The sequence below is a fragment of the Carassius gibelio genome, chromosome B14 (assembly GCF_023724105.1).
Source record: "Carassius gibelio isolate Cgi1373 ecotype wild population from Czech Republic chromosome B14, carGib1.2-hapl.c, whole genome shotgun sequence".
NCBI classification, from domain to species: domain Eukaryota; kingdom Metazoa; phylum Chordata; class Actinopteri; order Cypriniformes; family Cyprinidae; genus Carassius; species Carassius gibelio.
Window position 1 is genome coordinate 17,005,928 of NC_068409.1, and position 13,447 is coordinate 17,019,374.

The 13,447-nt window shown below is 37.0% G+C and overlaps 2 protein-coding genes across 4 annotated transcripts in view; both read left to right on the top strand.

The window, feature by feature from the left end:
• Positions 1–5,565, top strand: part of LOC127971520 (gamma-aminobutyric acid receptor subunit beta-2-like) — a 41,679-nt gene extending 36,114 nt beyond the window's left edge. For 2 of the 3 annotated variants that reach the window (XM_052574580.1, XM_052574578.1), the window contains 3 exons: positions 1,231–1,475; positions 1,828–1,968; positions 3,803–5,565. In XM_052574580.1, the coding sequence (XP_052430540.1) occupies positions 1,231–1,475; positions 1,828–1,968; positions 3,803–4,147 (731 nt within the window). In that variant the 3' untranslated portion in view covers positions 4,148–5,565. The remainder of the gene's footprint in view (positions 1–1,230; positions 1,476–1,827; positions 1,969–3,802) is intronic. The other variant, XM_052574579.1, reaches the window with a different exon arrangement.
• Positions 1–13,447, top strand: part of LOC127971522 (GDNF family receptor alpha-4-like) — a 236,256-nt gene that overhangs the window by 36,107 nt on the left and 186,702 nt on the right. The gene's annotated exons all lie outside the window — the stretch shown is intronic.

Genomic DNA, 13,447 nt, shown 5'->3' on the forward strand with positions numbered 1-13,447 from the left:
CTGAGACCATTTTGAAGGCTCAGGAAACCTGTGCAGTTGTTTTTAGTTGATTAGCTGATTGGCTTGTCAACATATTCAAATTTGTTCAGATCGTGAATTGATATTTTTTTTAAATGTGCGACAAAATCATCACAATTAAAAGAACCAAAGCCTTAAACTACTTCAGTTTGTGTGCACTGAATTTATTTAATACACAAGTTTTACAATTTAAGTTGAATTACTGAAATAAATGAACTTTCCCACGACATTCTAATTTGAGATGCACCTGTATACTGTTTTTGTTAACATCATTACACATTATTTGCTGTATTTTATTTTGTGAAACCTTACTATGTATATGGAATAACTGTTTTATAAAAGCAAGAAGCCCTGTAAAGCTGGTTTACTGTGAATTTATTCTACACTTATTGCTTTATTCTACACTGAATGTGTTTGAAACAGTATGTATGAATTTGACCAAACCGAGATGATGAGGATGATGAACAAATTAAACATTTATAGGAGAAATGTTGACGAAAAACTAGATTTGACACTTTGTAATATACATGCACCATTCAAAAGATTGTTTTTATAATACATTTGAAAATCATTGCTTTGATTTAACAAGGATGCAAAAAGTTGATCAAAAGGGACAGTACATTTATAATATTACAAATTCTATTTAAAATAAATTATTTTCGTTTGAACTATTCAAAGAATCCTGAAAAATTTATCATTTTGTTTCCTTGAAAGTATTAAGCATAAGAGGTCATTTTGTGCTTGTTTTGCAAATTTCTTCAGTCAGATTACTCAAAAATTGTCTAAACAAGCTGTACATTTTTAGCTGCCACTGATACCCCAAGATCATTGTGAGGAGGTTTGCATAAAAATGAACAGACCCCTAAACTCAAGCATTAAATTTTGGGTTCATGAGTGCTAACCAAAATGGTGCTTCACTTAAATCGAAGAGCACATCTCTAAGTATATCTTTTCTCTGGAAGCACCGTAGCTCGCGGCACATCTCTTCGATTTGCATTTGCATTAGCGCATTGTATTCAAGTCAATTGTTGTCAAAGTTTTCATAATGGTTTCAAGTTGGAAGATGACACATGAATAACCTCTGTAATTGCTTCGTTGGCAGCTCCTACTCAGCGCTTGCTGGATAATTATGTCTCACTTCTCTTGTTATATAAAACTGCGACTGACTTGAGCTGTACTTAATTATGCCTGAACGCTTTCTCTGAACTCCAGGTATCACCACCGTGCTGACCATGACCACCATTAATACTCACTTGCGAGAGACCCTTCCCAAGATCCCCTATGTGAAAGCCATAGACATGTACCTGATGGGCTGCTTTGTCTTTGTGTTCCTGGCGTTGCTGGAGTACGCCTTCGTCAACTACATCTTCTTCGGGAGGGGACCTCAGCGACAGAAGAGAGCGGCGGAAAAAGCCGCCACGGCCAACAATGAGAAACTCAGGCCTGACCCCAACAAGGTACTTGCCGAGCTTTCCACACACACACCTCACGCGTCTTTAGGGTTTGTTGACAAAGGCCTCTGGTCAGTAGGTGGTCGGTTCTCTTTCAGGGTCAGACTGTTAAAACACCGGATGTATTGCTGTATCTTTCCCACTGGCATAAGCTTGTTCACCGGCCACAACCTAATGGGCTTTTACCCTCATGGGATGAAATTTCCGGGAGATCGGCGCAGACTTTTGTTAGCTGTACACAACAGACTCCATCTCTGGCGGAGCCTCTAGGGCTTTCCTTCTAATCTCATTGAAAGAGTTGTGTCTCTCTCCGACTGCGGCCGACCTCTGTAACAGTGCTGATTTTGTATGCTTGCAGTGGTTGGTGGGAAGTGTAGTTCAGAGAGACGATGCTCTCTATGCCAGAATGAAACAGAGGGAAATTGACGGGTATGACTCGATGTGGGATCCGATCTTTGCGGAGGATGCAGCATTAGGACTAGGCGATCAAAGACTTAAGGTACTGAATGGTACAAAAAAATGCAATGGTTCTGCATCGATAACCAACCAGAAGTAAACACACCCAAGCTCTTTCTGTTATGATTTCTTTGGATGACCTTCTGTTGTTCTTCCTTTAGAGGAATGATGGTAGCCATCATCATTTCCACCATTACGTTGTCCCGCCCTTTTTCACTTATCGTTTGCATCCAAGCCTTTTCCCAGATGCCCATTCCTGAGCGTAGCGACTGTGCAGAGGACGCTTATTAGCTTAAAGGACCGTTCACACCACGGAGGATAACTTTTAAGAAGTTTTAACCATTCAAATTATATGACAATATAGGGCAGTCCAAACTACAACTATAACGATAAAAACACAGAAGAAAAATGTTAAATAAGAAATGTGATTTGCATAACCAATTTTACTTTTTCAAGTAACGCATTACTTTTAAACAAATTATGTTTTACAATTAAGCTGCCAAACACATAACTTTTGGGATTTTTTGTTATTAAAAAACTGATAATCAAGCCTTACCCAGGTGACAAAATGCAACATCACGCATCACTTTCCGTAGAAGTACCTAAATAACGCAATTTGTTACTTTGAGTAACTCAATATTGTAATGCATTACTTTTAAAAGTAGCTTTCCCCAACACTGCAGAAGAGTGATACCGTCGAAACGATAAAAGCATTGGTAGCCAATCAGAATCGATATAATTTGTAATTATCATTATAAACAGATGATGTCATGCATTGCTGTGGACACTAGCTGAATTATCCTTATACAGTAGATATCTTTACAGTAATCATTCTTGGTGTGAACGAGACTTCACTTTTGGGACATTCAGAGTAATGAATTTGATTTTGGGGTAATTACTTATAAACATAAATTAAGGTCTGTAAAATTTGAATAGCCAAGATTATTGTCTACAAAAAAGCCAAGTGGCTGATAAATCTATATGATGTAATCAAATGTAAATCATGTGAGATATTACACTCGTGTTAGACAATATTTCAAAGCAATGTTCAAAGCAGAAAATCTATGGACAAGGTGAACAACACAATGGGGAACTAACCTTAATCTGGTTAGGTATTAGTTAAAAAATAAATAAAAATTGCACTAATTTATGTACTGATAAATTGTTACTTGCCAGGTGCAACATTTGACGCTTTGTTACAGTAACATTAGCGCTCAGCAAAATGCATTAGCAATGTTTACGTAGCTTTTGAAGGACAATTTTGATAATTTTTAAGCAGTCTAATATATAATAATGCTTAAAATGAATTTTTTAAATGATAAAATAAAATTTAAGCAAGCAGGGTTCGTGGAAAGCCCCGTCCTTTGCTTACCTCCATCTCTGCAACCTGACACCTAACTGTTGATCCAGACCTCTGCCTTCATGTTTTTGCCTTTTTTATTTGCATTTGTTTGGCTGATTTATACGCAGACAGAATTTTAACCATGCCATGGTTGAAATTTGGAAATAATCCTGGATATTATTGCCTGAAACGCTTTTATTCCACAGCTTAACCATGAGTGCAGTATAACTGTCGCTGACGATTCGTTTACTATGGTTGTACTGCACTCATCATCGTTTTAAAGGGACGGTCCACTTCATGAAATCCATTACTGTGCATCATTTCAACATATACAAAAACAGCATTACCCTGCGGTCTGTGATTTTAAAAAGGCGGATTCCAGTTGCATTAAAAAAGTGTTTTGAAAATACCCCACAGATCTCAGAAAGATGCTGGTTTTGCAAATATAATGCATAGAGGGCTCTTCAATTATGCACCATTAGATGACAGTGATTCTTGATTGCACCTGATCCTACAATGTTTCTCCTCTCTCCAGATGACCGCTGATGATATCCGGCTGACCACGGTTGAGATGAAGAACGAAATGGGTCCGTCCGATCTGTCCAGGGGTCTGGGAGACCCACGTAGCACCATGCTAGCCTACGACAGCTCCACCCTTCAGTACCGTCGAGCGGCCATGGCTCGGCAAAACTACGGCCACAGTGCCCTGGAGCGCCACGCCACCCAGAAGAAAAGCCGGCTCAGGAGACGGGCTTCCCAGCTCAAGGTCAACATCCCGGACCTGTCCGACGTCAACTCCATCGACAAGTGGTCGAGGATGATCTTCCCCACCGTGTTTTCCTTCTTCAACATAGTTTACTGGCTTTACTACGTGCATTAAAAGCATCCGGAGAGCGGAACGGACCAAAAGAGAAAAAAAGAAGAGTAAAAAAAGAGAATAAAACAATACACCTTTTGCTGATTTATTTCAAATATATAGGGGAAAGACTAAGGAAAGACAGTCAAAGTAAAAAAAAATTATAATAAATCAGGATTTTTTTTTTTGTTGATGTTGTTTTTAAGACACAACCGGAGAAAAAACACGCAGTACAGGGCTTGTTCCAGAGTTTCAATATATCACTTATATTTGTCATATGTAGATTACTCTGTGGATCAAATATTTATGCTTGTCTTTGCATATATTTTAAGGATTTGTTTTTCGGGTTACGTCGTAGCCAACTGCATCCAAGAAAGCTTTACAAAAGGAGTCAGTCGTGAAAGTCTATTTTCCTAGAGTTAAGCTGTATATCAGATATCTTTTAAAAGCATGCTTTGGTTTGTTTTCTTTTTCTCTTGCAGAGAGCCAGAGCACAATGCATTTTCATTTGACACTTTAAAGGTTCTTCTGTTCTTTCAAATGAGTTTGCAGGATGCAATGCATTGACGCTGTCAGGAAGCCATACAGGGTATTTTCACAACAGGTCCTTTTACTATTGCTTTTTTTCGTTTTGTTTGTTTTTTTGATGTTGGTCCAACAAGGAAACTCAGCCCAATTAAGACAAAGGTTTTATCTGATGCTGGGGATATATGAACAGGCTGGGCCACGACGAAGGACACATGTGATCCAATGGAAAAGGACGGACTGACATGGACCATTACCCTGGTGGTTGGACTGTGTCAACAGTACCTAGGCTGTGTAAATGCTAGACAGTCCTCATCTCTACACGGTATAAACTTTGAGTGGTGAGCCACTCTGTTTAACATCTCTCCAGTGTTTCGAGATTGGATGAGGCGAGTGATCCTCAACGAAGAAAGACGCAATATATCTGTAAACCATTAACACTATTGATAGATATAAGTTGAAAACTGGTAGCTGATATTACATCATGTTAAAAAAAAAAACTTTCTGATTCAATAGTTATAATATCAGATGTTAATGTTATGGTTCATTATTTAAACGTATTTTTTGGTGTATTAGATTTCTTAACGTCGAAGACTTTGGTTGATGAAAAAAAAATCTTGCTGCTTAAGAATTGGGCGAAGGATCTGAATCTTTTCAGCCTCGAAGCGCACCAGTTGAATTTAAGAAAGAAAGCGATCATTGCTACTCTGAAATTTTTTGGTATCTATCAGTTAACAATATTTGAAGGATCTGGATCATACAATCAAGGCATCTGTCAGGCAATTTTGTATAAAATCCTGTAAATTCTAATGATATTTCATAATGACCTGTAAATATATATATTGTGTAATGTCAACAATAATGAAAATGTATCTAAATTAAATTATTAAAGCTTAATGAAGCTTATATCTCTTAAACCGTTACCTTACAGAATTTTCCTTGCAGTTTTACGGTGGCTTCAGTTGGAAAGGTTTGATATCAATAATTACAAATGGCCAAATTGTCCTCTCAGTATTGTAAAATCTGTTGCTACGTCATTAAGCTGCACTCTGTTTGTTATTATAATGACTGTAGTTTAAAAGTTTTTTTTTTTTTAACCCTGGTCTAACAGCGTTCGTTACTGTCAAAACGATAGAGATCGCCAATCCATTCCAATGGAAGTATGCGGGATTTATTATTCATAGAAGCAGAGGGCGAATTTCAGAGTGTTTTGCCAAGTCCTCGAGCTACTTTTATATTGATAGTTTTTTTCGTGACGTCACACACCTATAGGAACGCCCACCTGGAGGGCAAAACGAAGTTTTACTCCCGCAGTGTTGCCAAGTCCACGGTTTTCCCGCGTATTTTGGATACGTTAACACTGTTGCCGCTGGTTGTTCTTCATGTCCGTGGGTTGAAGCAATCCCAATAACATGATATTTAGCCCCTGGAATGCAAATTTGACGAAAACACGTGTATTTTACCCTCCGGAAAGTTTTGAGTAGCAGTTGGGCGGGGTTTGTTGCGAAAACCTGGCAACCCTGAGACCGCTATTTATTTTTACACTGTTTGCATTAAGTAGTAATGTAGTAAAATGTAGATATTAAAAGTAAAAATTCATTTAAAACCTTATTGATTATGTACATTTTGTACAGGCAAGCAGATGAAGCCAGAATATAAACACAATGTGTAAAGTTTCACTTTAAATCGTTTCCCATAGAAAACCATTAAAACAATGAACCATTAACGGATTGCGTTCATATTCCGGCCTCATCTTGCCTATGCGAACTATGCATCATTAAAATGGAGAATGTTAGCTACTGTTTTAAATATATTAGGGCACTTTAAGTATTTTTACATGTATGTTTTGCCACACTGTTTAATGATTTAAATTTTGGTGTGGGTACATTTTGTTCACATACCTTTGTTTTAGTCTATTGATAGGTGATCTAACAAACTTTTAGAAGAAAGGGATCATTGGGGTTCTATATAGAACCATAGGGTTCTTTACTAAACTACAACGAACCTTTTATGCTAAAAAGGTTCTATAATGACAAGAAAGATCCCCCTTTGGCACAAAGGGTTCATATCTTGAATTTTGTGATCATTCACATGCATTCATAAATGCATTTGAATACACTGAATAATGCAGTGAAAGAACGCACTCAAAATGCACACGTGCACCAGTATGACTTCATCATGTAACTTTACATTAGCCTAGTGCACTTTTAGGCATGATTTGTTTAGTTTTTGAATATACTTGATACTACTAAATTAGTTAAAATATACAGCTATGATTCGCGAACCCCCAAATGACTCAAATGATTCGCGAAACCGCTCCGAACTCCCGAGCTGATTCAAATGATTCGCGATACTCAAACTGACTCAAGTGATTCGCGACCCCGCTATGAACTCCCGAACTTATTCAAATAATTCGCGATCCCCAAATTGACTCAAATTATTCGTGATCTCGCTACGAAGAAAGGGATCGCGAATCTGACTCAAATGATTTGCGATCCCCAAACTGACTCAAGTGATTCGCGATCCCGCTACGAACTCCCGAACTGATTCAAATGATTCGCGATCCCCAAATGGACTCAAATGATTCGCGATCCCGCTCCGGACTCCCGAACTGACTCAAATGATTTGCGATCCCCAAACTGACTCAAATGATTCGCGATACCGCTACGAACTCTCCAACTGCTTCAAATGATTTACGATCCCCAAATTGACTCAAATGATTCGCGATCCCGCTACGAACTCCCGAACTGATTCAAATGATTCGCGATCCCCAAATTGACTCAAATGATTCGCGATCCCGCTACGAACTCCCGAATTGACTCAAATGATTTGCGATCCCAATAGGCCTACACATAATGCTATAAAAGTGTGCACGATGCACATCGAGAGAAATAAACAGCAGATGTTCATGTTAACAACTTCTTTAACTTGAACAAACGCTGCTAATTCTTATACATTTGTTAATAAAGTAAATAAAACGAAAACATGAATGTTTTAATGCTACTGAATAAAAATAAACGATCCACTAAGTCTCTGCTCATCATGACAGGACCTGGATCAGTGAGCTGCGTCTCGGGCCGATGACGTCACTTCCACGGAGGCATGTTGTACACGCCCCCATCCATTGACTCCGCCCCCACGTCGAAACAGTGCCACAAAGAGAGACGTGCAGAAAAGTGAAGCGCAAAGGAAAAATGGTATCTCAAGCTCAAACTAGACTGACACGCAAAATAAAAGCAGCGTTGCAAATAAATTAATAGATATGACCATGGAAAATATGTATTGCAAAATCATTGCTTTCGCGCCGTTTCATTTGTTTTGCAATTCTTAATTTTTGTTTGCAAAAAGCAAATGTATTTTCCTCAATACTTTAAATAAAATGTTTTAAATTTGTTTTTGTTTTTATTGTTTTTGTATATTTTAAACAAGGTAAATCTTTCTGATTTATTAAAATAAAAAGTCACATATATGGATTTTTCTGGGCTAAGCCCCAGATCTCCACTCACTCTAGAACCACCCCTGGATCTGTGTGTGTTGCGTTCTTTAACTTTCCGCCTTGAAACAGATATCGTGTGTTTACTGTGTTTACAATTGTGATGAAGAGCACATATCCGAAACAACTAAACACTGGATTTTCAAAAGTATGTGAAATATTTTAATTTCGTGGCATATAATATTTAAAATATGTGCAAGAGTTTTGCACACCGGTCTGTGTCGGTTGTGTCGACATTTCCACACCTCGAAACGTGACGGTGAATGAAACGAACTGTGATTGGTTGTTTAACATGTCAGTCAAACGGCCTCATGGGCGGGCCTTGGCCAATGAAAGCTGCCAAGGATGAAAACTACACAACGAAATGTTTTTCATAAAAAAGTCCATTTAAAATTTAAAATATGGTTCCATTTACATGAATCACGTAGGCTTAATTCTTAAATATGAAGATACATGCAACTTTCTGCATTTTTGTCTTATATCTTTATTATATTTTTGTCATATTATTTGGAAATCTTTCAAAATGATTACTTATCGAATAGAATTAGACATGTAATTTTCTTCAATATTGTTGATTCATCAACATATTGCACACATTATTAATGCTATATACAGTACTGTACTTCAGAAATAGTGTGAGTATTATAGCAGCACACTACTCACAGGTTCATTAGATTAACTAGAAGAACAATATTGAATTAGTTCTCAGTCATGTTGTGTGTTTAATCCCATTGTAGGCCAGTTGGGACGTGTACATGATTATGATGCTCACAGTTTGCTTTAAATATGGATTCTGCTAACACAGCACATGACTAATAACTTTATGGTTCCCAGGAAAATGAGGAGCTCTTTGATAAGTTTTCAATAGCCCTACAATACGCGCTGATGTATTATGCTTAAATTACCATAAATCCACGAGGAGAGAAGGCTAAGACACGTTATTTTCGCAGGTGATTGAGAGACGGGGGTGAGATGCTTGAGGAGTGTTTGGAGCGGGGTGTTGTGCCCACTTTATGACTGACTGGGTGCCAGAATACATAATGGACGAAAAGGCAACACTTGCGCTCCTCTGATAGACAGAGAGGGGGAAAAAGCAGTTCTCATGGGCGATGGAGGCAGCCACAGGGGACATTAAAGCAGAAAGGCATGAACGTCATTCCAGTAAACTATGGACTCGGTGTAAAAGAATGGCCCTGTAGGCCAAAGCAGCTGCAAAATAAAAGCTAGGTCGAAATAGAGATCAGAAATAAAGATTGTTCACCTTAATAGACCCCTTGCTGACTCACAAACATGAAGAAATAGTCTGTATGTGAATACAAATCGTGTTATGCATACATAGCTTTAAAATATTTCATTGGCTAGAAAAAAGCAACGCATCAGATTTTGAAATAGAAAACATATAAATAGTGAAATAATAAATTATATAGTATTTTTTTGTCAAATGATCTCCAATAATATTTGTTTTTACAGTTTATAAAAATCATCTTCTGTTTTTTTACAGTGTGCTCATTTCATAAAATGTGTAGATATCATTGTACAATGTTAATAACTCTTGCAAATTATTATCAATAATAATAAAATAATTGTATTTTGCAAGCTTTAAAATGTGAACAACCATTGCAAATTAATAATAATATTTTTATAATATTCATATTTGCATTTAAAGATAAAACTATTTTATCAGAGGTGACAAATGTATAATGAAAAAAAAAGTTAAACTATCTTATCTCAGAAACTGTATTACAAACGTATTTAAAATAATTATTTTAATTTAATTAATGAATGCAAAGGTTTGGAATAGTTATTTCTTCTCAAATTTAATCCAATAATCTTTTTTTTTTTTTTTCGTATTCAGAAGTCAGGGTTTTACCCCTGAGGACTAACTTCCTGTCTTTCTTAACGGCCCTGACGCTATCGATGTGAAAGAACAATGAAGCCACACGCTATGCTCAATGTCAAGTGTGGCTGCCATGGAGATCTCGGCCAGGAAGTGAGAGAACAAGTCGCTGTCTTACAGACAGAGCTGCACGTTCACCGCTGGAGCTGGCAGTCAGTGTGACCGAGCTGCGGTAATTAAATAGTAAAAGTCTGACAAGACTGGAGCTTCACTGAAGCACTGCCATTACAGACGCCAGTCTAATATTTTTCACCTGAGAAAAGATCCCATTAATCTCTCACTAGTCTAGTCATATTTTTCATTAAGTGTGCAAAGAGACCCAGGTTCAAACCCTGATCTTATATATATATATATATACAGTACAGACCAAAAGTTTGGAAACATTACTATTTTTAATGTTTTTGAAAGAAGTTTCTTCTGTTCATCAAGCCTGCATTTATTTGATCAAAAATACAGAAAAAAACTGTAATATTGTGATATATTAGTACAATTTAAAATAATTGTTTTTAAATGTATTATACTTTAAATTATCATTTATTTCTGTGATGCAAAGCTGAATTTTTCGGATCATTATCACATGATCCTTTAGAAATCTTTCTAATATGATGATTCATTATCAAAGTTGGAAACAGTTCTGCTGCTTAATATTTTTTTCAGAACATGTGATACTTTTTTAGGGATACTTTGATTAATAAAAAGTAAAAAAAAAAAAGAGCAATGTATATAAATATAAATATTTTGTAATAACAATATACTACTGGTCAGTAATATCTTTCTTTCTTTTTTTAAAATAAAATCAATACTTTTATTACACAAGGATGTGTTAAATTGATAAAAAGTGATAGTAAAGAAAATATATTATTAAAATATATATTATTAGAATTTGTATTTTTATTTTGAATAAATGCAGTTCTTTTTACCCTTTTATTGATCAAATATATTAGACAGCAGAACTGTTTCCAACACTCATAATAAATCAGAATATTAGAATGATTTCTAAATGATCATGTCAGATAGATAGCCCCGCCCCCAAACTCACGCTATTGGCTGTGTATTACTGGCTGGCCGGGACGCTCAAGCAATCAGAGCGATGTTTCGAGCCAGAGAGTCTCTATATTTACACTTCAAGGAAATAACTGCTTCGCTGCATATTAAACTGGAAAGTATTAAAAAAGATCCCACACTTCACCTTTCAATGGCATATAACTGAGCTGTCTCCTGGGCTTGGAAAGAGCACGCTCTGAGCTTCAACTTCGTCCTCAGGGGAGATGGAAATGCACATGAGACCTAGAAGCAAGTCTCCTCTCCTCTCCTATAGTGTTGTTGAGATGTGAGAGGGCTGATGAAAAGAGAAGAGCAGAATAACCAGATGCTTTCCGCTCTTCAATGCGTCTGTGCCACTGGAGGAATTAGGGATTCACAGATCTTTGTCCTATTTGTCAGGAAGAGGAGGGATGGAAGGGAGGGGAAGGAAACAGAGAAAGAGACGGAGGAGAGGAGCGATGCTGTACTCTAACAGCTGTGCCACACGAAACAAGAGGGCCAGCCGTCCTGGGACGAGGCATCCATGCGCTCCACTACTGAACCTCTGCTTCCATCAGACTTACACAACACATGGTGCGCTGCAGGGCCGTGTCAGCTAGTGACAGCTGCAGAACGGGCTCTGTGTGTGTGTGTGTGTGTGTGTGTGTGCATGCTTGTATTGGAGCAGAATGCACTGAGACCGATATATGAGCTCACTGCTTTTAATCACAGTATGGTATTTATATATTAGTCATTTCGAGTGCAAATGCAGTAGCTGTTAAACGCATGGCTTCATGCATGCATGGTCCCTCAGAGAGAAAATGTGTGATCTCATTGATCTCGAATTTTCCCAGTTACATTTATAGGAATCCACGGATCCGTAGGAAGTTTCAATTTGCGGATTCATTGCATCGACGAACTGACAGCTGTTTGGTTTTAAGGTGACTTTCTGTGTTCATGCATTGCTACTCTATTGACAATAGACAGTGACACATTTGTGTGTGAAATCTCTCCAATGTGACCATGTCTAAATATGTTATTTTGGAAAGCTCACCTATACAGTCTATACTGACCCACAGTTCAAAAATGAAAATTTCATTAAAACTAACTGTCCAGAAGAACCTGTTCATGGAAAAGTCGGATTCCCCTGTTTGTCTGAGGTTCTTGATTACAGGTAATAATTACTTGTGCAACTAAACACAAAAATTCAAGGTTCAGATCATAGTACCGATTTTGAGTCATGGGTCAAATAATTGTTTTTGGATCAGCAAAAAAAAAAAGTTTGTTTTTCATTTATTACTGAAAGCGTACTTTTAGTACTTCCATATCACACCAAAACCACAAGTAATAAAGTCAATAATACATTGAGAACAAATACACCAATTACAAGCATGGATGAATAGGCCTACAACAAAAAGTTACAAATAAAAGTCAGTAACAGCAGTATTAAGGTACAGAAATATAATAATTAAGGGTAAAATAAGACAATAGTTTTCACTTTGTAAATTAAATATAGATTAATCTTTGTCAAGGCTGTATTTTGTTATTTCATTAGCATTAATGACGCAGACAGCAGCAGTTATTTATAGGCTGCTGTCACTTTAAGAACAAATGCACAAACCGAATATACTGACACACATCTCAACAGTCACTTAAGACATTACCAACTGTGTTTATTAAGAGAATGCTTGCAGAGATGAGTATTTTAACGTAACTTTGTGTGTATGTATCCATTCAAGCAAAAAGAGACGTGAAAGAGAAATCAGTTCTGTTAATCATCTCGAATCATCTTGAATGGTTTAAAATCACTTGAATGTGTAGACTGGAAAATGCAAATGATACACTTTCAGTCTATGATGGTTAAACTTAAGAATTAATGCAAATCACATGCGTGCTGAAGCGTTGCGTGATCTGTATGGATCTCTGATCAACTGCGACCCATTAATAATGTTGTAAAGTATGTCCTGTTTCTTGCACAGACTGATCGTTTCGCTTCATAACAGCTGAATACATCATTAGAAGCCACTTGTATTAATTTTGTTGTCCTTTAAATGATGGTTATTTTTATTCTCAAAAACGGGCAGCCAGCCACTAGCTGTTTCCATCCAACGTTACAAATCAAATGTACGTGCAAAATTTAAATTAGCAAATAAAGCACGTTTCCATCTAGTAAGTTGAAGAGAACGAAATAGTCACTTTTTAATTTGCTGCAGTAGGAGAAATCATTATAATATTTTTTTAATTATCTTATTTTCAGAGCCTGCTGTTTAGGAACACAGTTCTGAGAGTTGATTATAATGAAGCGCTTTGACGAGACTTTGATTAAGCATTTTAGGATGACAAAACAAGCATTTCAGATGATGTGAAAGGAGATCTGTCTGTTGGT